The sequence below is a fragment of the Streptopelia decaocto genome, assembly GCF_964273445.1.
Source record: "Streptopelia decaocto genome assembly, chromosome: 29".
In the NCBI taxonomy this organism is placed as follows: Eukaryota; Metazoa; Chordata; class Aves; order Columbiformes; family Columbidae; genus Streptopelia; species Streptopelia decaocto.
The window spans coordinates 64,201-90,273 of NC_138684.1; the positions used below are offsets into that span (position 1 = coordinate 64,201).

The following is a 26,073-nucleotide window of genomic DNA, read 5'->3' on the forward strand; positions in this document are numbered from 1 at the left end:
ATGTATTCTACACTAGACATCTGTAGTTATTCTAGACTAGCCATCTAATCTCTATTCGATCGGAGATCTGATCTGTATTGATCATTACATTTGGGTTTCTTAATCTCCAGATAATGATGGTTCGAGGCTCCGGTTTCCTTACCCCGATTCCTATCACAGATGAGAAACCTCATCCCTATCAGATCAGAAATCTTTGCCCCCCACCAGATCCCAGTTTCCAACCAGCCTCAAGTCGCCTTCGGCACAAAATAGGAAGCGCAGACCCGATTTTTAAGTATTTCTTTGATAACGTTGGTGTCCCGGGATCGTTTTGTACCTTGTTGTAGATGTAGCAGTTTGTAAACATGGTGTTAAAATCCTGGATACATTCTTGAGCGTTCCAGTAGTAGTTATTCTCCAAGCGTTTCTTTATTGTTCCCATATCCATCGGAGTTTTAATTATCTTATAATAATCCTGCAAAGGGCAAAGAGGGAGATTGTGGGTGTGGGAAGGCAAAAATCACCCCAAATATGTGTTTTTATGGAGTTTAAGGGCTGGAAAGTCCATTGATAGAGAACCGGCGCTCTCCGTGCGCTCATTCCTGCTGCGACGGTATTAAATAGCTTAATGGCGGGGTAATATATTATATATTTAGAGCTGTTTTGTCTTAAAACAGCTAATTGAGAATCGTTAAATGACTTGGGTTGGAAAAGACCTTTAAGATCGAGTGATTCTGGTGCCGTTCTTCTCCCTGAGGTGATTCTGGCGCCATTTTGGGCCCTGAGGTGATTCTGGCGCCATTTTGGGCCCTGAGGTGATTCTGGCGCCCCTGGTGCCCCATATTGAGCCCTGAGGTGATTCTGATGTCCCTGAGGCCACCATTTTGTGTTTTGAGGCCATTTTAGTGGCATTTTGAGCCCTGAGATCATCCTGCCGCTCCTGGGGTCACCACTTTGACCCCTGAGGTGATTCTGGCGCCATTTTGATCCCTGAGGCGATTCTGGCACCATTTTGAGCCTTAGGGTGATTGTGGTGCCACCATTTTGATCCCTGAGGTGATTCTGGCGCCATTTTGGTCCCTGAGGTGATTCTGGCGCCATTTTGATCCCTGAGGTAACTCTGGCGCCATTTTGAGCCCTGAGGCGATTCTGGCGCCATTTTGAGCCCTGAGGTGACTCTGGCGCCATTTTGAGCCCTGAGGTGACTCTGGCGCCATTTTGAGCCCTGAGGTGACTCTGGCGCCATTTTGAGCCCTGAGGTGATTCTGGGGCCATTTTGAGCCCTGAGGTGATTCTGGGGCCATTTTGAGCCCTGAGGTGATTCTGGTGCCACCATTTTATGCCCTGAGGCAATTCCGGCACCATTTTGAGCCCCAAGATGAGCAAGAAGCTCTCCCCTCATCCACCCCCCGTCTCCATCTCCGTTTGCTCTCCCTCCAACTCTACTCACGGGGAGGTTCAGCTTGACGGCGTCCACAGGCTGCTGGAAAGGCCACGCAAACTGGTGCTTCCATAACGTCTTCAGCACCACCTTGAGCAGATACTGCAGCTGGTTGGTCATACGCTTGGGTTTGTTAGGGTTGGAAGTCTCCGGTGGAGGGGGGTTCACGCCGACCACGCCGCCGGGCTGCGGTTGAGCCTGCGACTGCGCCGCGGACATCTGGGTGGTCTCCAGTCCGTCCCCCATCACCGGCAGGTTCCTCAGTCTCGTTCCGGGGCCGCTTTCCGTCGACATGCTGTTGATCCCATTGCATTCCTCACCGGACACCCTACGGAGACATGAGGGCACCTCAAATACAGCTTTGGGTTCAAAGCTCAGCTTAAACTGGTGAACCTCAACCAGACTAGCTCAGGCAACCAGGCCTTAGCGACAGCGCTGTTGCCACAACAAAATAGGTCAACATTCCAAATGTAACGAACATTCTACCCTGTTCTAGGCCTGTTCTTGCCTAATCTACTCAACAACGTTCTCCATGAAGAGTCTACATTCTCCATGAAGAGTCTTCGCTCTCCATGAAGAGTCTACATTCTCCATGAAGAGTCTACATTCTCCATGAAGAGTCTTCGTTAACTCTAAACGAGGCTCTAATGAGCCAAATGCCCCAGGTTGGCTTTGCCAACACCATGAGGAGTTGAGTTGGTGTTGGCCAACGCTCGGCAGCTCCTCGGTGGCAACAACCGCCCCAATTTAACACCAAAAATCTGCTTTTTGGGTGCGCGCTGAGCTGAGCTTTAGGTAGTTAATCTAAGCAGATAATCTTTAGGTAGTTAATTTAAGTAGATAATCTCCAGGTAGTTAACTAAGTAGATAATCTTTAGGTAGTTAATTAAGTAGATAATTTTAGGTATTTAATTTAAGTAGATAATCTTTACGTAACTAATTCAGGTAGACAGTCTAGGTGGATAATAACTTTAAGTAGATAATTCAGGTAGATAACATTAGGTAGATTGTTTCGGTAGCTAATCTTTAAGTTGACGATGTTTAGGCAGATAATTAGGTAGACAATATTGTGGTAGATATAATTTAGATATAATTTTTATGTAGATCATCTATAGGTAGATAAATCATCTTTAGGTAGATAAATCATCCTTAGGTAGATAAATCAATAACTTAGACGGATCATTTTTAGGTAGATAACCTAAAGCACACGTAGCCCGTCTTAAGCTTAAGAAATGCAGCTATTAATTAGAGAAAACACGCAGCTATTAATTAAAGACCACTCTATATTGTGCGAGAGCCTCGTTAGTCACCAGTTCTGAGTGATACGGGGGAAAAGTGAGGAGGAAAACGAGGAAGAAATGTTTCTCATCGTGGGGTCATCGATTCACTTTGGGCCTCCAGCGCTAATAAAACCTCAAGGCCTTAACCCTGCCATCACTCAGTCTTAAACTCCCGCTTAAATTTGTTGCTGGTACTGGCCTAAACCCAACACCGACCGCTACCAGCGCAGATTTGGAGCTTTGGACGTCGGGTTTTAACTATTTGGGGCTCGGCGCTGGTTTTACTAAGCCCGGTACTAAAGGGATGCTCTCGCCTAACAAAGCGAGCGAAGGGCCGGTACCTTGTGGGATACATTGCCATAGGATTTAGCCCCAGAAGCCGATGCGCGGTCAGAGGTCGCTTGGCTTGTCCATCGATCTCCTGCGGGCGCAGGCACAGCTGCCTTCGGGTCCCGGGCCTGCTGGGGACAACAGGATCGGCTGTTACGGACGGGGGGACGGACACCGGTGGAACAACAGGGGATCGGCTGTTACGGACGGGGGGACGGACACCGGACGCCGGCGGAACCACGGGAAGCGGCACCAATGGGGAAGGTTTTGTGCGGGTGGGTTTCTGCTTGCAGGGCAAATTCCTTCCTGAAGTTCAGCCGTTAAGGTCAGATTGGAAAAGGGGGGGGGGGGGACAAAAAATGGGGAGGGGCAAAAAAATGAGGAGGGCAAAAAGGGGGGGGAAGGGGGGAGGGAAAGGGGGTGGGGCAACAAAGGGGGGGACATGAAAAAAGGGGGGGAGGACACAAAAAAGGGGGGGGCCACGACACAAAAAGGGGGGGGGGCAAAAAATTGGGGAGGGGCAAAAAGGGGGGGGAACAGGGGAGGGAAAGGGGGTGGGGCAACAAAAGGGGGGGACACAAAAAAGGGGGGGGAGACAAAAAAAGGGAGGGAGACACAATAAAGGGGGGACACACACAATAAAGGGGGGGACACACACAATAAAGGGGGGGACACACACAATAAAGGGGGGGACACACACAATAAAGGGGGGACGACGCAAAAAAAGGGGGACAAAAAAGGGGGGGGCAAAAAATTGGGGAGGGGCAAAAAGGGGGGGGAACAGGGGAGGGAAAGGGGGTGGGGCAACAAAGGGGGGGACACAAAAAGGGGGGAGGACACAAAAAAAGGGGGGGACACACAAAAAAAGGGGGGGACACACAAAAAAAGGGGGGGACAAAAAGGGGGGGGACAAAAAGGGGGAGGGGCAACAAAGGGGACACACAAAAAAAAGGGGACACACAAAAAAAAGGGGACACACAAAAAAAAGGGGACACACAAAAAAAAGGGGGGACACAAAAAAAAGGGGGGACACAATAAAAAGGGGGGACACAAAGAAAAAAGGGGGGACACAAAGAAAAAAGGGGGGGACACAAAGAAAAAAGGGGGGGACACAAAGAAAAAAGGGGGGGACACAAAGAAAAAAGGGGGGGCAACGTTTCAATGTTATTTCGGACAATAATCGACTTTAATCAATTAATATCTTACACATTGAGATCCCGAGGGGGTCGATGACGCGATAAGTGGTTTATCCATCATTTTATCAGCGATATTTATGGGTTACGGGTGTAGAAGCCGGCGCGGAAATCATGTTGGGTTGAGTCGGTGAATATTTGAGCGGCTCCTTCACCCCGTTCACAAAGAGTGATTTAAACCAACGATGGAGCGTTAAGCCTGGCTTAAGGGTTGAGCCAGGCTTAAGGGTTGAATTGCCATCCAGTGGGATCAAGAGGTGTCCCCAGTACAAGTGATGTGAATTTGAGGTCCCACCAACGCCCTCCGGCATCATCCAAACCCAGAGGGTCGCGGTGGAGCAGGTTGGTCACCCTGGAAGCCACGGAGCAGATGTTCTGCAGCCCATGGAGATCCATGGTGGAGAAGACGTCCACCTTGAAGCCTGTGGTGAAGACCATGGTGGAGCAGATGCCCTTTCACTCCACTCAGGTCCATAGTGGAGCAAACATCCACTCCTCAGCCCATGGTGAAGAAGGTGGTGGAAGAGATGTCCCTGCAGCCCATGGAGATCCGTGGTGGAGACGTCCACCTTGAAGCCCATGGTGAAGACCGTGGTGGAGCAGACGTCCATCCTGAAGCCCATGGAGGTCCATAGTGGAGCAAACATCCACACTGCAGCCCACGGTGAAGAACATGGTGGAGCAGATGTCCCTGCAGCCCATGGAGATCCGTGGTGGAGACGTCCACCTTGAAGCCCATGGTGAAGACCATGGTGGAGCAGACGTCCATCCTGAAGCCCATGGAGGTCCATAGTGGAGCAAACATCTACACTGCAGCCCACAGTGAAGAACGTGGTGAAGCAGATGTCCCTGCAGGCCATGGAGATCCATGGTGGAGAAGACGTCCATCCTGAAGCCCATGGAGGTTCATGGTGGACCAATCATCCACTCTGCAGCTCATGGTGAAGAACATGGTGGAACACATCCTTTCAGCCCATGGAGATCCATGGTGGAGCAGATGTCCACCCTGAAGCCCATGGTGAACACCATGGTGGAGTAAAAGCCCTTTCACCCCATGGAGATCCATGGTGGAGACGTCCACCCTAAAGCCCATGGTGAAGATCACATCCATCCTGAAGCCCACAGAGGTCCATAGTGGAGCAAACATCCACTCTGCAGTCCATGGTGAAGACCACAGTGGACCAGATGTTCCTGCAGCCCATGGAGATCCATGGTGGAGAAGATGTCCATCCTGAAAGCCCATGGAGGTCCACAATGGAGCAGATGTCCACCCTGCAGCCCATGGTGAAGACCACGGTGGAGCAGATGTTCCTACAGCCCATGAAGTCCACAATGGAGCACATGTCCCTGCACCCATGAAGGTCCACGATGGAGCACATGTCCCTGCACCCATGAAGTCCACGATGGAGCACGTGTCCCTGCACCCATGAAGGTCCATGATGGAGCACGTGTCCCTGCACCCATGAAGGTCCACGATGGAGCACGTGTCCCTGCACCCATGAAGGTCCATGATGGAGCACACGTCCCCATGGAGATCCATGGTGGAGCAGATGTCCACCCTGCAACCCACGGCTCCATTTTTGCTGCCGGAATCATCTCCCTCCAGACAGTGGATTTAAATCCATCATCTAACGAAGCATCGGGACCATCAAGTTGGATCCAGCGTTAACGAAGCCGGAGGTTCGTTTAACCCCATCGGTAAATCTGGTCAATCCACGGATGCATTTGCTGTGGCTCGTACGGGACCGAACTCAATCCGAAGCGCCCGAGATAACGAGCGCGGCTCTAATTAATTAATTTCCCTCCGTTGACCCCCAAAAGAGCCGTTTCTGCCCCGAAACGCCGGGGCAAAGGACTAAAATTGAGAAGAATTACCTGAAATGGGAGTCGATCCTTTGGGTTCTTCACCAGCTCGACCCTCTGACCTTCATTTTCGACGCGACTATCGAAAGAAAGATCTGGAAGGACAAGAAACACCCGTTAATCCAGAACTGTGGCCCAAAAAGCTCTTTCCAGCCCAGAAAGTCCTTCCCAGTTTAAGCCGGTTCCAAGGCCTGGGTATAATGCAGGTTTAAGTGTTTCAAAGCCCGGCTTAGCACCTGGAGGCCAGAGCAGCGATTGATCCGTTGTTCCCGCTTTGGATTTTCAGGGAAATCGCCCCAAATTGCCCCAAATCACCAAAAATTTAAGCTTGTAGGAAGACGATTGTAACCACAAACGACGTCTTTTTAATATCAAGGTCATTTACTGTCGTTTGCGCTCGTTAAATAGGCCCTAAATACCTGTTAAATCCTCCAAAACCAGCTCCTCACGTAGTAGAGCCAATAAATTAATTAAACCAATTAAAAAACCACTTTAATTCCATTTTCAGGGGTACGAAAGATGCGACGTTTTGCCCCCTACGAAAGGAACTCAGCACGTCCAGAAAGAGGCCAGAGAAGGCCCAGCTTAACAGCTCTGACTAACTTTAAGCTCAGCTTAAACTTTAAACTCAGTTTAAACTTTAAACTTTAAGCTCAGCTTAAACTTTAAACATTTGTAGGAAAGCAAAATGGTGACTCTTCCTCCACAAGCTCCTGAGCTTGTCTTGAGTTTCTTAACCCACAGAGGGGTCACCAACCTCCTTTAAGCTTGGTTTTAAGAGGCAACGCTTAAACCTAAGCTCTTGACGGACGCCTCAGCATATTTGATCAATAACCAGGCTTAAAACTGACAGCTAAAAGGCAATATCCTGCTAAAAATGTCAGGATTATCATCCTATATTCAGATGCGGAGTCTAAAATCACCTCAGCCTTAAGCTGGGCTTATCAACGATTCTCTTTGGAAAAGCTCTTTTGCCTCATTTTTCTACCTACAAAAATCTTTGTAAGTGTTGAATTTTGGGACGGGACGCATGTTTTATGCTCCGAAGCTTTAGTCTCGGTTTAGCGGTGACTCCCGCCCACGTTCTTTGTGTGTTTTCACCATCCGCACGATTCGGGGCTCCTAAAACAGCCGCTTTTCCCGCCAAATCCCGACGGGGAGCCCAGGAATGGAGGATAAGCCAAGATCATCGCAAAACCAAGTGGGGGAAAAGCGAAAGGAAACCAGAAACGTTTGCAAAGTGGGAAAAACGCGGCGTCTTCAAGCGATTAAATCCGCCCCGAGATTAAAACCAAACCCGAAGGATGGTTAAACCAGTTCAAAGCAAAACCGTTTGATCAGAAGAGAACGTCAAACCACACTGAAGAGCTCAAAGTCATCCCGGGTCACGTTCCGACGACAATTTGTTGAGCGAAGATCTATTTTCACAACCTTTCGCTCATTTTTACACTGTCTAAAAATAAGATAGTCCCCAAAAGATGGTTTGAACGCATTTGCACGTGTACTTCCCATGCTCAATACAAGCATGTCTATAAATTAATCCTGGCCTAATCGCGAGTGTATTTTCCTCCCGCGCTTCCACATAAATTAATCCTCGCCTAATCGTGAGTGTATATTCCTCCTGTGCTTCCACATTTGGACGTGTATTTATACTTTCCGTGCTCAATATGTGTATAAATTAATCCTGGCCTAATCGTGAGTGTATTTTCCTCCCGCGCTTCCACATAAATTAATCCTCGCCTAATCGCGAGTGTATTTCCCTCCCGCGCTTCCACATAAATTAATCCTGGCCTAATCGTGAGTGTATTTCCCTCCCGCGCTTCCACATAAATTAATCCTGGCCTAATCGTGAGTGTATTTACCTCCCGCGCTTCCACATAAATTAATCCTGGCCTAATCGTGAGTGTATTTTCCTCCTGTGCTTCCACATTTGCACGTGTATTTATACTTTCCGTGCACATTTGCACACGTACTTTCCACGCTCAATACGTGTATAAATTAATCCTCGCCTAATCCTGAGTGTATTTCCCTCCCGCACTTCCACATAAATTAATCCTCGCCTAATCGTGAGTGTATTTTCCTCCTCTGCTCCCACATTTGCACATGTATTTATACTTTCTGTGCACATTTGCACGTGTACTTTCTGTGCTCAATGCGTGTATAAATTAATCCTCGCCTAATCGTGAGTGTATTTTCCTCCCGTGCTTCCACATAAATTAATCCTCGCCTAATCGCGAGTGTATTTTCCTCCCGTGCTTCCCCATAAGCACGTGTAATATTCCGTGCACATTTGCACGTGTATTTATACTTTCTGTGCACATTTGCATGCGTACTTTCCGTGCTCAATACGTGTATAAATTAATCCTGGCCTAATCGTGAGTGTATTTTCCTCCCGCGCTTCCACATAAATTAATCCTCGCCTAATCGCGAGTGTATTTTCCTCCTGTGCTTCCACATTCGCACGTGTATTTATACTTTCTATGCACATTTGCACACGTACTTTCCGTGCTCAATACGAGCACGTCTATAAATTAATCCTCGCCTAATCGTGAGTGTATTTCCCTCCCGCGCTTCCACATAAATTAATCCTCGCCTAATCGCGAGTTTATTTTCCTCCCGTGCTTCCACATTTGCACATGGATTTATACTTTCTGTGCACATTTGCACACGTACTTTCTGTGCTCAATACGAGCACGTCTATAAATTAATCCTGGCCTAATCGTGAGTGTATTTTCCTCCCGCGCTTCCACATAAATTAATCCTGGCCTAATCGTGAGTGTATTTTCCTCCCGCGCTTCCCCATAAGCATGTGTAATATTTCGTGCACATTTGCACGTGTATTTATACTTTCTATGCACATTTGCACACGTACTTTCCGTGCTCAATACGAGCACGTCTATAAATTAATCCTCGCCTAATCGCGAGTGTATTTTCCTCCTGTGCTTCCACATTTGCACATGTATTTATACTTTCCGTGCACATTTGCACAGTACTTTCCATGCTGAATACGTGTATAAATTAATCCTCGCCTAATCCTGAGTGTATTTCCCTCCCACACTTCCACATAAATTAATCCTCGCCTAATCGTGAGTGTATTTTCCTCCTCTGCTCCCACATTTGCACATGTATTTATACTTTCTGTGCACACTTGCACGTGTACTTTCTGTGCTCAATGCGTGTATAAATTAATCCTCGCCTAATCGTGAGTGTATTTTCCTCCTCTGCTCCCACATTTGCACATGTATTTATACTTTCTGTGCACATTTGCACGTGTACTTTCTGTGCTCAATGCGTGTATAAATTAATCCTCGCCTAATCGTGAGTGTATTTTCCTCCCGTGCTTCCACATAAATTAATCCTCGCCTAATCGCGAGTGTATTTTCCTCCCGTGCTTCCCCATAAGCACGTGTAATATTTCGTGCACATTTGCACGTGTATTTATACTTTCTGTGCACATTTGCACACGTACTTTCCATGCTCAATACGTGTATAAATTAATCCTGGCCTAATCGTGAGTGTATTTTCCTCCCGCGCTTCCACATAAATTAATCCTCGCCTAATCGCGAGTGTATTTTCCTCCTGTGCTTCCACATTCGCACGTGTATTTATACTTTCTATGCACATTTGCACACGTACTTTCCGTGCTCAATACGAGCACATCTATAAATTAATCCTGGCCTAATCGTGAGTGTATTTCCCTCCCGCGCTTCCACATAAATTAATCCTGGCCTAATCGTGAGTGTATTTTCCTCCCGCGCTTCCCCATAAGCATGTGTAATATTTCGTGCACATTTGCACGTGTATTTATACTTTCTGTGCACATTTGCACACGTACTTTCCGTGCTCAATACGAGCACGTCTATAAATTAATCCTCGCCTAATCGTGAGTGTATTTTCCTCCTGTGCTTCCACATTTGCACATGTATTTATACTTTCCGTGCACATTTGCACAGTACTTTCCATGCTGAATACGTGTATAAATTAATCCTGGCCTAATCGTGAGTGTATTTTCCTCCCGCGCTTCCATGTAAATTAATCCTCGCCTAATCGCGAGTGTATTTTCCTCCCGCGCTTCCACATTTGCACATGTATTTATACTTTCCGTGCACATTCGCACACGTACTTTCTGTGCTTAACACCAGTGGTGTCCCCCAGGGGGCAGTGTTGGGTCTTTATTGATGATTGAGATGAGGGGTTGAGACCATCATGGTGGCACCAAGTTGGGAGGAGTGTGGAGCTGCTGGAGGGCGGGAGGGATCTGGATAGATGGGAATGGGCCGAACCCAATGGGCTGAAGTTCAACAAGGCCAAGTGGCCACAACCCCCCCCTGCAGCTCCGGGCTGGGCACAGAGTGGCCCAAAGGGACCTGGGGGGACTAATGGCCGGGAAGCTCAACAGGAGCCACCAGTGTGGCCAAGAAGGCCAATGGTGGCCTGTCCTGGATCCAAACGGCGTAGTCGGCAGGACAAGGGCAGCGATGCTCCCCTGCGCTCTGCATTGGGGAGGCCACACTGGAGTGTTGTGGGACGTTCTGGGCCCCTCGGGTCAGGAAAGAGATTGAAGTGCTGGAGGGTCCAGAGAAGAGCAACAAGACTGGGGAAGGGATTGAACACGAGCCCCATGGGGAGAGGCTGAGGGAGCTGGGCTTGTTTAGGCTGGACAAGAGGCTTAGAGCTGAGCTCAGCACTCTCTAGAACCACCTGAAGGGAAGTCGGAGCCAGGGGGGGATTGGGCTCTTCTCCCAGGCATCAGCAATAGGACAAGGGGCTTCAACTTAAATTTAGGCTGGAGATTAGGAAGCAGTTCTTTGCAGAGAGAGTGGTCAGGCATTGGAATGGCTGCCCAGGGAGGTGCTGGACTCACCGGCCCTGGAGGGTTTTAAGCTGAGCTTGGACATGGCGCTTAGTGCCATGGTCTGGTGAATGGGCTGGAGTTGGACCAAGGCTTGGACTGGATGGTCTCTGAGGGCTTTTCTACCCCAGTCCATTCTGGGATTCTGTGAGGATGTGTATCCCTTTAAAATAACCGCACCCCGTGTTCAGTGTGGACACTTCCCGGGTTCAGGGACGGCTCTGGCACTGTTTTGGTAAAGCCACGTGCATGCATGTGGCCTCCCCAGGGCAGAGCAGAGGGGCAGGAGAACCTCTCTGACCTACCGACCCCCCCCTTCTAATCCCCCCCAGGTCCCATTGGCTTCCTGGCCACAAGGGCCCAGTGCTGGCTCAGCCACAGCACCCGCTGTTCCCAGCTGGTCTCCCATCCAAGCACTGACCGGGCCCGACCCTGCTTAGCTTCCCACATCAGACGGGATGGGGCGTTCTCAGGGTGCTATGGCTGTATAGATTATATATATGTATATATATGTGTTCCCCAAGTATATCCTGATAATATGTGAACTAAAAGGCAGAGTAGAGGGGCAGGAGAACCTCTCTGACCTACTGACCACCCCCTTCTAATCCCCCCCAGGTCCCATTGGTCTCCCATCCAAACACTGACCGGGCCCGACCCTGCTTAGCTTCCCAGATCAGATGAGATGGGGCGTTCTCAGGGTGCTATGGCTGTATATATTATATATATGTATATATACGTGTTCCCCAACTATATCCTGATAATATCTGAACTAAAGGGCAGAGCAGAGGGGCAGGAGAACCTCTCTGACCTACTGACCACCCCCTTCTAATCCCCCCAGGTACCATTGGTCTCCCATCCAAGTGCTGACCGGGCCCGACCCTGCTTAGCTTCCCAGATCAAATGAGATGGGGCGTTCTCAGGGTGCTATGGCTGTGTATATTATATATACATATATGTATATATATATTCCCCAAGTATCTCTTGATAATATCTGAACTAAAGGGCAGAGCAGAGGGGCAGGAGAACCTCTCTGACCTACCGACCACCCCCTTCTAACCCTTTTTCCCAGCGATTCTACAGGAAAAAGAGGCGTTTAAATCAAGAGACTTTATCCCGCGGGGCGACACCTTCCCCCAGGTGCCCTAATTAACACTAATTACACCCAATTCAGCACAAACGAGCCCGCCGGGGGGTTGGGAGCAGCACAACGTTGGGAATTGTCTCCGTAAATACATTAAAATAACAGCGCTGGGTAGTTTAGATCTTTCTTAATTAATTCTTGTCCCCGTCACCGAATTCTTCGTTAAGCAGCGATCAAATGTGCTAAATATAAGCAATTAATATTGTGCTCAATTTAAGAACATTAAGAATATATCGGTGATCCTGCCAAGTCCTGAACACCAGGACTCAAAGGATTAAGTCGATGGATTGAACGGCGAGTGATTTTAATTGATTATTTTGGGATGTTTCTTGCTCTAAGTGGATAATTAGCAGCGACGAGGCCACGTTGATAATTAACATCGACAATCTGAGCGCAGTTTGGACAAATTTGAGGCATAAAATCCCAATTTGGGTCCCAAAATCCGCCGTGGCCCATCCCAAAATTTGAGGTACCGCATCCCACAATTTCAATGCCTCCCATCCCAAATTCCAACGCGTCCCGTCCCAAAATTCCAAGACCTCCCTGTCCCAAAATTCCAAGGCGCCCCTTTCCCAAAATCCTGATGCCTCCTGTTCCCAAAATTCCGAGGCGCCGTGTCCCAAAATGCTGATGCGCCCCGTCCCAAATCCCAACGTGCACCGTCCCCAAATTTGAGGCGTCCCAAAATTCCGAGGCGTCCTGTCCCAAATCCCAAGGCGCCCCCAAATTTCGATGCATCTCCCGTCCCAAAATCCCGACGCCTCCCGAACCAAATTTCGAGGTGTCGCACCCCAAAATTTCGACGCGCCCCGTCCCCAAATCCCAAGGCGTCCCCAAATTTTGATGCGCCGTGTCCCAAAATCCCGACACCTCCCGTCCCAAAATCCTGATGCCTCCCGTCCCAAATTTCGAGGTGATGTGTCCCGTCCCCAAATCCCGAGGTGCCACGTCCCCAAAATTCCAAGGTACCACGTCCCCAAATCCTGATGCGTCCAGTCCCAAAATCCCAAGGCAACGTGTCCCAAATTCCAACATGTCACGACCCAAAATCCCGACGCATCCCATCCCAAAATCCCGAGGCGCCGCGTCCCCAAAATTCCAAGGTGTCCCGTCCCCAAATTTGATGCATCCCCAAATTCTGACGCCCCCCATCCCCAAATTCCGAGGCACCGCATCCCAAAATTCTGAGGCGACCCGTCCCCAAATTTCGAGGTGACGCGTCCCAAAATTCCGACACCTCCCGTCCCCAAAATTCTGATGTGCCCCATCCCCAAAATTCTGACGCCTCCCGTCCCAATTCCGACACGTCCTGTCCCAAAATTCAAGGTGTCCCAAAATTTGAGGCGTCGCGTCCCCAAATCCCAACACGTCCCCAAATCCCGAGGCGCCCCGTCCCCAAAATTCCGAGGCGCTGCCTCGTGTCCCAAATCCCGACGCGCACCGTCCCCAAATTTGAGGTGTCCCAAAATTTTGAGGCGCCCCATCCCAAATCCCAAAGCACCCCCAAATTTTGCTGCACCTCCTGTCCCAAAATCCTGACACCTCGCGTCCCAAAATCCCGATGCCTCCCGTCCCAAATATCGAGGTGTCGCGTCCCAAAATCCCGACGTGTCCCGTCCCCAAATCCCGAGGCGCCGCGTCCCCAAAATTCCAAGGTACCATGTCCCAAAATTCGGATGCGCCCCCCCGTCCCAAAATCCGAGGCGTCCCCAAATTCCAACGCGTCCCCAAAATTCTGAGGTGCCCTGTCCCAAAATCCCGAGGCAACGTGTCCCAAATTCCAACATGTCACGACCCAAAATCCCGACGCATCCCATCCCAAAATCCCGAGGCGCCACGTCCCCAAAATTCCAAGGTGTCCCGTCCCCAAATTTGACACATCCCCAAATTCCGACGCCCCCCGCCCCCAAATTCCGAGGCACCACATCCCAAAATTCCGACGCGACCCGTCCCCAATTTTTGGACGCGCCTCGTCCCCAAATTTCGAGGTGACGCGTCCCAAAATTCCGACGCCTCCCGTCCCCAAAATCCCAACGAGCCCCATCCCCAAAATTCTAATGTCTCCTGTCCCAATTCCGACACGTCCTGTCCCAAAATTCAAGGTGTCCCAAAACTGACGCCTCCTGTCCCAAAATTTGAGGCAGCGCGTCCCCAAATCCCGACACGTCCCCAAATTCCGAGGCGCCACGTCCCCAAAATTCCAAGGTACCACGTCCCAAAATTCCGATGCACCCCCGTCCCAAAATCTGAGGCGTCCCCAAATTCCAACGCGTCCCCAAAAGTCCGAGGTGCCCCGTCCCAAAATTCCGAGGCGCCTCGTCCCCAAATTTCGAGGTGACGTGTCCCAAAATTCTGACACCTCCCGTCCCCAAAACTCCGACACCTCCCGTCCCCAAAATCCCAACGAGCCCCATCCCCAAAATTCTGATGCCTCCCGTCCCAATTCCGACATGTCCTGTCCCAAAATTTGAGGCGTCGCGTCCCAAAATCCTGACACGTCCCCAAATTCCGTCCCAAAATTTTGACGCCTCCCGTCCCCAAATTCCAACGTGCCCCGTCCCCAAATTGAGGTGACATGTCCCAAATTTTGAGGCAACATGTCCCGTCCCCAAAATCTGAAGTGCCCAGTCCCAAAATCCCAACACCTCCCGTCCCAAATTCCGAGGCGATGCGTCCCATCCCCAAATCCCGACGCGCCCCGTCACCAAAATCCCAATGCGTCCCGTCCCCAAAATCCCGAGGCACCGCATCCCAAAATTTCAATGCCTCCCGTTCCAAAATTTGAGGTGTCGTGTCCCCAAAATTCCAATGCGTCCCCAAATTCCGAGGCACCGCGTCCCATCCCAAAATTGAGGCAACGTGCCCCGTCCCCAAAATCTGACGCACCCCATCCCATATTTTGAGGTGCCGCATCCCAAAATTCGATGCCCCCCATCCCAAATTCTGACACGTCCCATCCCAAAATTCTGAGGTGCCGCGTCCCAAAATTCCGAGGCCTCCCGTCCCAAAATTCGAGGCAACACGCCCTGTCCCCAAAATCCAACGCACCCAGTCCCAAAATCCCGATGCCTCGTGTCCCAAAATCCCAATGTGATGCGTCCCAAAATTCAAGGCGACGTGTCCCAAAATTCGGAGGTGCCCCATCCCCAAATTTGAGGCGCCACATCCCAAAATCCCCGTCCCCAAAATTCCGACGCCTCCCGTCCCCAAAATCCCGATGCGTCCCAAAATTTTGACGCACCACGTCCCAAAATCCAACACGCCCCGTCCCAAAATCCCGATTCCTCTTGTCCCAAAATTTCGAGGTGCCCTGTCCCAAATTTCGAGGTGCCGCGTCCCAAATTTCGACGCCTCCCATCCCGAATTCCAATGCGCCCCCAAATCCCGACGTGCCCTGTCCCAAAATTTCAAGGCGCCACGTCCCAAATTTCGAGGCGACGGGTCCCAAATTTCGAGGCGTCACGTTCCATACCCAAAATCCGACGCGCCCCGTCCCCAAAATCTGACGCCTTGCGTCCCAAAATCCCGATGCGACGCGTCCCAAAATTCCGAGGCGTCCCTTCCTAAAATTTGAGGTGCCCCGTCCCAAAACCCGACGCCTCCTGTCCCAAAATTCAAGGCACCGCGTCCCAAAATTTTGATACCTCCCGTCCCAAATTCCAATGCATCCCGTCCCAAAATTCCGGTGACGCACCCCAAATTTCGAGGCGACGCGCCCCGTCCCAAAATCCCGATGCCTCGCGTCCCAAAATCCCGAGGCGCCCCGTCCCCAAAATCCCAAGGTGATGTGTCCCAAATTCTGACGCCTCCCGTCCCAAAATTCCGAGGCGCCCCGTCCCAAAATTGAGGTGACGCGTCCCAAAATCCCGACGCCTCCCATCCCAAAATGAGGTGACGCGTCCCAAACTCCAACGCGCCCCGTCCAAAATTCCGACGTGTCCCAAAATTCCGACGCGTCCCGTCCCGAAATTTCTGAGGCAACGCGTCCTGTCCCCAAATGGTGAGGCGCCCTGTCCCCAAATTCCGACGCCTCCCGTCCCCAAAACTTTGAGGTGCCTCATCCCGTCCCCAAATCTCGACGCGCCCCGTCCCCAAATCCCGACGCGCCCCAAAATCCTGATGCATCCTGTCCCCAAAATTCTGGGGTGATGCGTCTCAAAATTTGAGGCAAGGTGCCCCGTCCCAAAATTCGACGCCTCCCATCCCCAAACTTATGCAAGAAAAGGGTGTAGGTGCAGACTAAAAGAACCGTGGAGCTTTAAGCTGGGCTTAAAGTTTCAGGAGGTGCAGTTGAGTAGAGAAACTTCTGCCCCAAGGTGATGGTTTTTCAGGGGTTTTTGCCTCATTTTAATAACTCTTCAGCTCATCAAATTAACATCAAAAGGGCGAGCGGGTGATTAAGAACCAGCTCAAGAAAGGAAGGTGCTTTAGGAACCAGGCTTTGTTAGTTCTGCTAGGCAGTTTAACTTCTACACCTGTAAGTCCTGCTTGGTGGTTTAACTTCTACATCTGGGTTTGTTAGCCCTGCTCGGTGGTTTAACTTCTACACCTGGGTTCATTAGCCCTGCTCGGTGGTTTAACTTCTACATCTGGGCTTTGTTAGTCCTGCTCAGTGATTTAATACATAGCACATTCTCTAAAAACGTAGGAAAAAGTCAAAAAAGAGCTACACGACCCAAAACATGAGTCAAAACTTGTCACTTCAGGCTGAGATTTTTGCCCCTGTGCTTCATTTAAATAACAATAAATCCCAAATTCTTCCCTCGCTTTTGCAGGGAAAACGTCTGCAAGTCAAGCTCTTCCCGCAGGGGTTTTAAGTCAAGCCTAAGTCCAAAAGCTCTGCTTAAGCCAAGCACAAGGAGGTAAAACCCATCAGGAGCCCAGTCAATGCTACAAGCGGCTTTTTGGGGGCGTAAGGGGGGAAAAGAAGGAGAAGGATTCACAAGTTGACCTGAAACTATCGACCGAGATGTTTCCCACCAACCACGACTCCACGCGCGGCACAAACGCGTCCACGTCTTGTAGCATATTCCTGGCTTTTTCAGCCCAAACTTGAACTGCCTGATCCTGCAGGACAAGCAAAGCCAGGTGTAGAAGTTAAACCACCAAGCAGGACTAACAAAGCCAGCTGTAGAAGTTAAACCACTGAGCAGGGCTAACAAAACCAGGTGTAGAAGTTAAACCACTGAGCAGGACTAACGAAGCCAGGTGTAGAAGTTAAACCACTGAGCAGGACTAGCAAAACCATGTGTAGAAATTAAACCACTGAGCAGGATTAACAAAGCCAGGTGGAGAAGTCAAACCACTGAGCAGGACTAGCAAAACCAGGTGTAGAAGTCAAATCACCCAACAGGACTAGCAAAGCCAGGTGTAGAAGTTAAACCACCGAGTAGGACTAACAAAGCCTGGTGTAGAAGTTAAACCACTGAGCAGGACTAACGAAACCAGGTGTAGAAATTAAATCACCAGGCAGACTTACAAAGCCCCATGTAGAAGTTAAACCACTGAGCAGGACTAACAAAGCCAGGTGTAGAAGTTAAACCACTGAGCAGGACTAACAAAGCCAGGTGTAGAAGCTAAACCACTGAGCAGGACTAACAAAGCCAGGTGTAGAAGCTAAATCACCGAGCACGACTAACAAAGCCAGGTGTAGAAGCTAAATCACCGAGCAGGATTAACAAAGCCAGATGTAGAAGTTAAACCACCCAAAAGGACTAGCAAAGCCAGGTGCAGAAGTTAAGCCACCGAGCAGGACTTACACCTGATCCGGCATCTCTTTTGCTTTCACAACAATGAGTTTTTAAACCCCAACCGAGGTGAAAACGAGTTATTATTCCAAATTGCTCCATCTGGGGGAGGAATAACCCGAGTAATTAACACAAAGAGCAACGTGAGGATTTGCTTGTTCCCACCTTGATCTCGCCTAAAGTTGAGATTAACAGAGTCGCAGTCGCGCCTCCAGAAAAGGACACAAAGCGCCGCTCCCTCTGCACCAATTCCCCCACTTTTTAACCTCAAACTCTTCATTCCTCACACTTCACCTCCCGTAATTAATAATTTATGATCAACTCCAGGATTATTCTTTAATTAACCCATAACCGGTGGCTCCAAACGCGAATCTCCGGGATAAATCAACTCCAAAGCGCTCTAATAAATTTTCCACGTTATTTTAATTAGCGGCTGTGACATAATTGAAGTTTCTGAGCTTGTTTTGCTTTCGTATCTCGGTTATTAAAGCCAACGTGCCGGCAGACATTAATTAAATTAAGCCGACGCGATACTGGAAAAGACCATTTAATTGCCGAAGCGCCCAGGTTTGTTTAAACACATAATTGCTTAATTACGCGCCGATTCATTTAACATCATTCAGATTGAAGCGCGATGCTCATCACGTTAAAAAAAGAGCAAAACCGACCTATAAATCTCAGGTTTTAATTTAAATACAACACCAAGCTTCGTTAGGCCTCGTTATCCACCAGCGCTAACGAGGGCCCGAGCGACCCGAGCGCAACTTGACCCTTTATCAGGCAAATCAATGGGGCTGATATCGCTGCGGTAGAATCTTGAGAAGCCTAATTAGGCTTGAAACGCGTTCTAATAACGACTCAATTAACGAATATCAGCGATCAGGATCAATCAAGGAGACAAAACCAAACCTTTCGGTGTTTAACGAACATCCGACTCTTCCGAGCTGTTTAACGCCGATCGGAGGCGGCCGAGCGCTTGTTTGAAGCCAAAATCAGGCGGTTTTAGGATGAACGTCGCTCGTTTGGATAACGAACATTCACCTTTGATGCGGATAAATCCACTGGCCGTCTTATAGCGCTGCGAATGCTCCGTTTTGGGGTGAAACGCCGCGTTTTTGGCTTTGCAAGCCGGGCTTTGGGATCCTTGGGCAGCCGCGCTCTGCCCTGTGTTAATCCCGGCCTAGGAAACCCAGATACGCTGCCAATATCGCTCCTAAAGCTCGCAGATTTAGATATTAAAGAGCTTTAAAACACCTATTATTCAATTAGACCCCGCTACAATCCTCCCGATTCCCTTGTAAGCTCACGGAATCATCGTTTTTCTCCCTTTTCCCGGCAAAAAGAGCCGGATTCCGACATTTCTACCGGGATATTTATTCCCCGCTCCACGTTGAGCCGCGATTCCACCTGGGATTTAATGGGGATGGTGCCCCAAGTCAGGTTTTAGTGTTGTAAGATCGGTTTTGAGTTCTAAGCGACTCCAATCCAGTGGATTTCACCCCAGGATTTCACATGGGGGTTACGGTAAAACATCCTCGTGCAAAGAACCCGTTGACCTTCCTGAACCGGCTCCAAACGAGCCAGTAGATAATTACCAGGCCAAGTTGATTTAGGAGGAACCGTTCCAAACGAGCCAGGTGACCTACGGCCCGTTAGCAAAGCGCCCAAGATCAAAAAGAACTTAATTAAAGGTAATTAGCAGCGCGAGGGAGACCGACGGGGTGAGATCGCTTCCTACCTGCGCCCGTTTGCGACCAAAGCGCGACTCCTGGTTTAGCGACGATAAAATCAGGTGTATGGGAACTAAGCTCAGCTCCGAAGTCGCGCTCGGCGTATCGTTAGCACCAATTACTCCGCTTGAAGTAATTAACGCAGTTGATAGGGGTTAAAACAAGCAGGAAAGCCGGGTTTTAGTGCTTTAAACCAGGTCACCGCGGGCTCTGCCAAGGGGCAAAGATTAGAGGCCGTGTGGGAACAGCGTGTTTATTTACAGGCGCTATCGCGGTTCCTCGAGTTCGGTTCCTCCCACGTTTTCCTTGACCTCGTGCTTTAAAACACTAAGAAAACACATTTAATCCACCTTTTAAACCCAACTTGAGCTCGCGCGGCCTTAGGCCGAGCACCAGGATGTACGTTTCATTTATGTCCATCTCCACAATCGCTTGTATTAGTAACAACCGCTCGCGCCGCGGGTCACAACCACATTTTAAGGTGAAATCGTCAATATTTCGCTTGCCCGAAGCGATGTGGTTCATTTTCTTCCCTAAACCGAGCTGAACTTTGCCATGAGACGCTTAAGCCGAGCTTAAAGAGATTAAGTCGGCTTAAACCGAGCGCACAAACCCAACCTGCGCAAAACTCTTTTGTCGCCCGAATGACCCCAAAACTTCGATGGGACGACATGAATATCCAACAATACACCCCAATGACCCCAAAACTTCGACGGGACAATGTGAATATCCAACAATATGCCCCAATGACCCCAAAACTGTAACGGGACGACGCGAATATCCAACAATACGCCCCAATGACCCCAAAACTGTAACAGGATGACGTGAATATCCAACATTACGCCCCAAAACTTTGATGGGACGAGGTGAATATCCAACATTACGCCCCAATGACCCCAAAACTTCAATGGGATGATGTGAATATCCAACAATACGCCCCAAAACTTTGATGGGACGACGTGAATATCCAACAATACGCCCCAATGACCCCAAAACTGTAACGGGACGAGGTGAATATCCAACAATACGCCCCAAAACTTCAATGGGATGATGTGAATATCCAACAATACGCCCCAATGACCCCAAAACTGTAACGGGACGACGCGAATATCCAACAATACACCCCAATGACCCCAAAACTGTAACGGGACGACGCGAATATCCAACAATACACCCCAAAACTTCGATGGGACGACGCGAATATCCAACAATACACCCCAATGACCCCAAAACTGTAACGGGACGAGGTGAATATCCAACAATACGCCCCAAAACTTCAATGGGATGATGTGAATATCCAACAATACACCCCAATGACCCCAAAACTGTAACGGGACAACGCGAATATCCAACAATACACCCCAATGACCCCAAAACTTCAATGGGACGAGGTGAATATCCAACAATGTGCCCCAGTGACCCCAAAACTGTAACGGGATGACGTGAATATCCAACAATACGCCCCAATGACCCCAAAACTTCGACGGGATGACGTGAATATCCAACATTACGCCCCAAAACTTCAATGGGACGAGGTGAATATCCAACAATACGCCCCAATGACCCCAAAACTGTAACAGGATGACATGAATATCCAACATTACGCCCCAAAACTTTGATGGGACGACGTGAATATCCAACAATACGCCCCAATGATCTCAAAACTGTAACGGGACGACGTGAATATCCAACAATACGCCCCAATGACCCCAAAACTGTAACGGGACGACGCGAATATCCAACAATACACCCCCAAACGAACCAAACGCAGCGAAGCGGCGACCCCGGGGTTGCACAAGCGAAAGCTCGTTACCATCGATCGGCTTAATTGTTTGTCGTCCAGCCCTATGGGCGCCGCCTGGTATTTGTTTTTCAAACCACGCTGGTAGGGGAGGACGCCGAAGGGGCTCCGGTGGATAACGGCGCTTCAATGGGGAAAATCCTGCAAAGAGAGCGGCGAAACTTCGCCGGGAATTAGAATTTAAGCTCTTAACGGGGTTTTATAAAGCTCAGAGTACAAACCAATGGATACAAAGCATATAAGGGTGAGGATAGAGGCGTTAATAACGGTGTGAGTATAAAACCACCAGGGTTTGACTCCCTGCTGTTAATTAGGCGCATAAACTGCTCATCCCCCCCAGCCAAGGTGCGTTCGGAATCGTCGTTTTCACACCATAAGTTAATTAGTGTTAAACAAACGCAGGGACTGAGTGTCCGTGTGAAGCGACGACCCAAGGGACCCCAAAAATGCGACGTTTCAACCCCAAAAATGCGACGTTTCAACCCCAAATCCCCCCGGGGAAGGAGCAGCCGTGGTTTTCCCACCCAAAACGGCGAGAAAGCGGCTGAAGAGTTTTGTCACGGCCCCAAATTCTAAACAATTTGTCCACAAGTAGAAAAACAACGTGGAGAAAAGGGGGGAAAAGCACTAAAGGGGGAGCGAAGCCCCAATGACCCCAAAACTGTAACGGGACGACGTGAATATCCAACAATACACCCCAAAACTTCAATGGGATGACGTGAATATCCAACAATATGCCCCAGTGACCCCAAAACTTCGATGGGACGACCTGAATATCCAATAATACACCCCAAAACTTCAATAGGATGATGTGAATATCCAAAAATACGCCCTAATGACCCCAAAACTTCAATGGGATGACACGAATATCCAACAATACGCCCCAATGACCCAAAAACTGTAACGGGACGACGCGAATATCCAACAATACGCCCCAATGACCCCAAAACTGTAACGGGACAACCTGAATATCCAATAATACACCCCAAAACTTCAATGGGATGATGTGAATATCCAACAATACGCCCCAATGACCCCAAAACTTCAACGGGACGATGTGAATATCCAAAAATACGCCCCAATGACCCCAAAACTGTAACGGGACGACCTGAATATCCAACAATACACCCCAAAACTTCAATGGGATGATGTGAATATCCAACAATACGCCCCAATGACCCCAAAACTGTAACGGGACGACGTGAATATCCAACAATACGCCCCAAAACTTCAATGGGACGATGTGAATATCCAACAATACGCCCCAATGACCCCAAAACTGTAACGGGACGACCTGAATATCCAATAATACACCCCAAAACTTCAATAGGATGATGTGAATATCCAAAAATACGCCCTAATGACCCCCAAACTTCAATGGGATGATGTGAATATCCAACAATACGCCCCAATGACCCCAAAACTTTGATGGGACGACACGAATATCCAACAATATGCCCCAATGACCCCAAAACTGTAACGGGACGACGTGAATATCCAACAATACACCCCAAAACTTCAATAGGATGATGTGAATATCCAAAAATACGCCCCAATGATCCCAAAACTGTAACGGGACGACGCGAATATCCAACAATACGCCCCAATGACCCCAAAACTTTGATGGGACGACGTGAATATCCAACAATACGCCCCAATGACCCCAAAACTTCGACGGGACGACGTGAATATCCAACAATACGCCCCAATGACCCCAAAACTGTAACGGGACGACGTGAATATCCAACAATACGCCCCAATGACCCCAAAACTTCGATGGGACGAGGTGAATATCCAATAATACACCCCAAAACTTCAATAGGATGATGTGAATATGCAAAAATACGCCCCAATGACCCCAAAACTGTAACGGGACGACGTGAATATCCAACAATACACCCCAATGACCCCAAAACTTTGATGGGATGACGTGAATATCCAACAATACGCCCCAATGACCCCAAAACTTCGATGGGACGACATGAATATCCAACAATACGCCCCAATGACCCAAAACTGTAACGGGACGACGTGAATATCCAACAATACGCCCCAATGACCCCAAAACTTCGATGGGACGAGGTGAATATCCAATAATACACCCCAAAACTTCAATAGGATGATGTGAATATGCAAAAATACGCCCCAATGACCCCAAAACTGTAACGGGACGACGTGAATATCCAACAATACACCCCAATGACCCCAAAACTTTGATGGGATGACGTGAATATCCAACAATACGCCCCAATGACCCCAAAACTTCGATGGGACGACATGAATATCCAACAATACGCCCCAATGACCCAAAACTGTAACGGGACGACCTGAATATCCAATAATACGCCCCAAAACTTCAATAGGATGATGTGAATATCCAAAAATACGCCCTAATGACCCCAAAACTTCAATGGGATGATGTGAATATCCAACAATACGCCCCAATGACCCCAAAACTTTGATGGGACGACACGAATATCCAACAATATGCCCCAATGACCCCACAACTGTATATGGGATGATGTGAGTATCCAACAATACGCCCCAATGACCCCAAAACTGTAACGGGACGACGTGAATATCCAACAATACGCCCCAAAACTTCAATAGGATGATGTGAATATCCAACAATACGCCCCAATGACCCCAAAACTTTGATGGGACGACGTTAATATCCAACAATACGCCCCAGTGACCCCAAAACTGTAACGGGACGACATGAATATCCAACAATACACCCCAATGACCCCAAAACTGTAACGGGACAACCTGAATATCCAATAATACACCCCAAAACTTCAATAGGATGATGTGAATATCCAACAATACACCCCAATGACCCCAAAACTGTAACGGGACGACCTGAATATCCAACAATACACCCCAATGACCCCAAAACTGTAACGGGACGACGCGAATATCCAACAATACACCCCAATGACCCCAAAACTTCGACGGGACGATGTGAATATCCAACAATACGCCCCAATGACCCCAAAACTTCGATGGGACGACATGAATATCCAACAATACACCCCAATGACCCCAAAACTTCGATGGGACGACATGAATATCCAATAATACACCCCAAAACTTCAATAGGATGATGTGAATATCCAAAAATACGCCCTAATGACCCCAAAACTTCAATGGGATGACGTGAATATCCAACAATACGCCCCAATGACCCCAAAACTGTAACGGGACGACGTGAATATCCAACAATACACCCCAAAACTTCAATAGGATGATGTGAATATCCAACAATACGCCCCAATGACCCCAAAACTTTGATGGGACGACGTGAATATCCAACAATACGCCCCAATGACCCCAAAACTGTACATGGGATGATGTGAATATCCAACAATACGCCCCAATGACCCCCAAATTGATGGGGTATCAGTATCAGGGGGGAGAAGGGGCCGTTAGACGGAACGAGCGCGATGGCGGGAGCGCCCCCTCAGGGGAAGCACCGGGAGCCACGCCCCGCCCCCGCCCCGGCGCCGCTCGCTGCGTGTCCGCCCCTCAGGCCCCGCGAGCGGCCGCAGGGCCCGGGCGGGGGCGGCCCCCGAGGCCTAACGGGGCCGTTCCCCCGCGGCCGCCGGTTCCGCAGCCCGGCCGGGGGGCCCGAGGGGCCGGGGGGGAGCGGGGGGAAGCGGAGGCGGCGTCACTCACCGCGGGCCCCGGGGCCGCTGGCTCAACGCAAGAGGCGCCGCTTCCTCCTCCTCCTCCTCCTCCCGGCCGCGGAGAAAATGGCGGCGGCAGGAAGTGCCCCCGCGCCGCCCGGCCCCGCCCCGCGCCGCGCCAACGGCGTAACCCGGCCCGCACCGCTGCGATTCAACAGCGGCGTTACGCTAACGGCGCAGCGCCCGCCCCCCCCCACCACCAGCAGCGCATTCCCATGGTACGCAAAGGGCGTAGCGGAGCCCCGGCTTTGCGCAAACGGCGTAACCCGGAGGGCTCTCTTCCCGGACGCTCCCCGCTCTCTTCCCCCCCGCCCCTGCGCCGCCCGCCCCGCGTAGCGCCCGGTACCGGCGGCGGGGCCGCGCGTCCCCCCGCCAAACAGCCGCTCGGCGATTGCGCAAAGTGCGTAGGGCGCGGAAAACACCGCCCCCCCCACCCCCGCCCTCCCCTTTGCGCAGGGGCCTACGCACCCGGCGCGTGACCGGCGCTACGCTACCGGCGGCCCCCCCCCCGCACAACCCGCTTTACGCCGTTTGCGTAGCAGGCCTCACACCTCCGCGGGCGGGTTCCGCTCCGCAGTTTACGTAGGCCTCCCTGACGCAGCGGCCGCATTACGCAATGCGGGTTACGCCGGCGGGGCGACGTACGAGGCGTTGGTGAATCCCGGTACCCCCTCCCCAGCAGCGTAACGCTCCTCAGCGCTCCCCGCCGCGGCGGCGCCGCTCCCCGCGGCCCGGGCGGTTCTTACCTCAGCGGCGGCGGGAAGGGGCCGGGCCGGGCCGGGCCGGGCGAGCCGCCCTCCCGCCGGGGCCCACGGAGGCGTCACGGAGCGGCGGGGGGAGGAGAAGGGAAGGGGAAGGGGGGGGGGGAACCGGCCGCGGCGGGGGGAGGGGGACGCGGGCACCGAGGGGCAGCGGGTCCGGCAGCGGCGCCGCACTGACCTCACCGCGCTGCGCCTTGACGTCACGGCGCAGCGGGCCCCGCCCACCCCGCTCCCGCCGGAGGCCGCGGCCGTGACGTCACGGGAGG

General features: G+C 50.4%; 1 protein-coding gene and 1 long non-coding RNA gene across 8 annotated transcripts in view; one reads left to right on the top strand and one right to left on the bottom strand.

Annotated features, from left to right (window-relative positions):
• The window catches only part of BRD4 (bromodomain containing 4), a 63,988-nt gene extending 38,002 nt beyond the window's left edge, over positions 1 to 25,986 (bottom strand). The window contains exons 1-5 of one of the 7 annotated variants that reach the window (XM_082073978.1): positions 25,793 to 25,986; positions 6,099 to 6,181; positions 3,042 to 3,158; positions 1,430 to 1,748; positions 317 to 454 (exon numbers count right to left, since the gene is read on the bottom strand). In XM_082073978.1, the coding sequence (XP_081930104.1) occupies positions 317 to 454; positions 1,430 to 1,748; positions 3,042 to 3,061 (477 nt within the window). In that variant the 5' untranslated portion in view covers positions 3,062 to 3,158; positions 6,099 to 6,181; positions 25,793 to 25,986. Of the gene's footprint in view, positions 1 to 316; positions 455 to 1,429; positions 1,749 to 3,041; positions 3,162 to 4,236; positions 4,383 to 6,098; positions 6,182 to 25,035; positions 25,088 to 25,792 lie in introns of those variants that run through there. The other 6 variants (XM_082073980.1, XM_082073984.1, XM_082073982.1 and 3 more) reach the window with 6 other exon arrangements.
• On the top strand, positions 5,470 to 6,091 carry LOC309450824. Its single transcript, XR_014186115.1, has 3 exons — positions 5,470 to 5,548; positions 5,585 to 5,619; positions 5,728 to 6,091. It is a non-coding gene; the product is annotated as an uncharacterized lncRNA (long non-coding RNA).
• Positions 25,987 to 26,073: the final 87 nt, after the last annotated feature.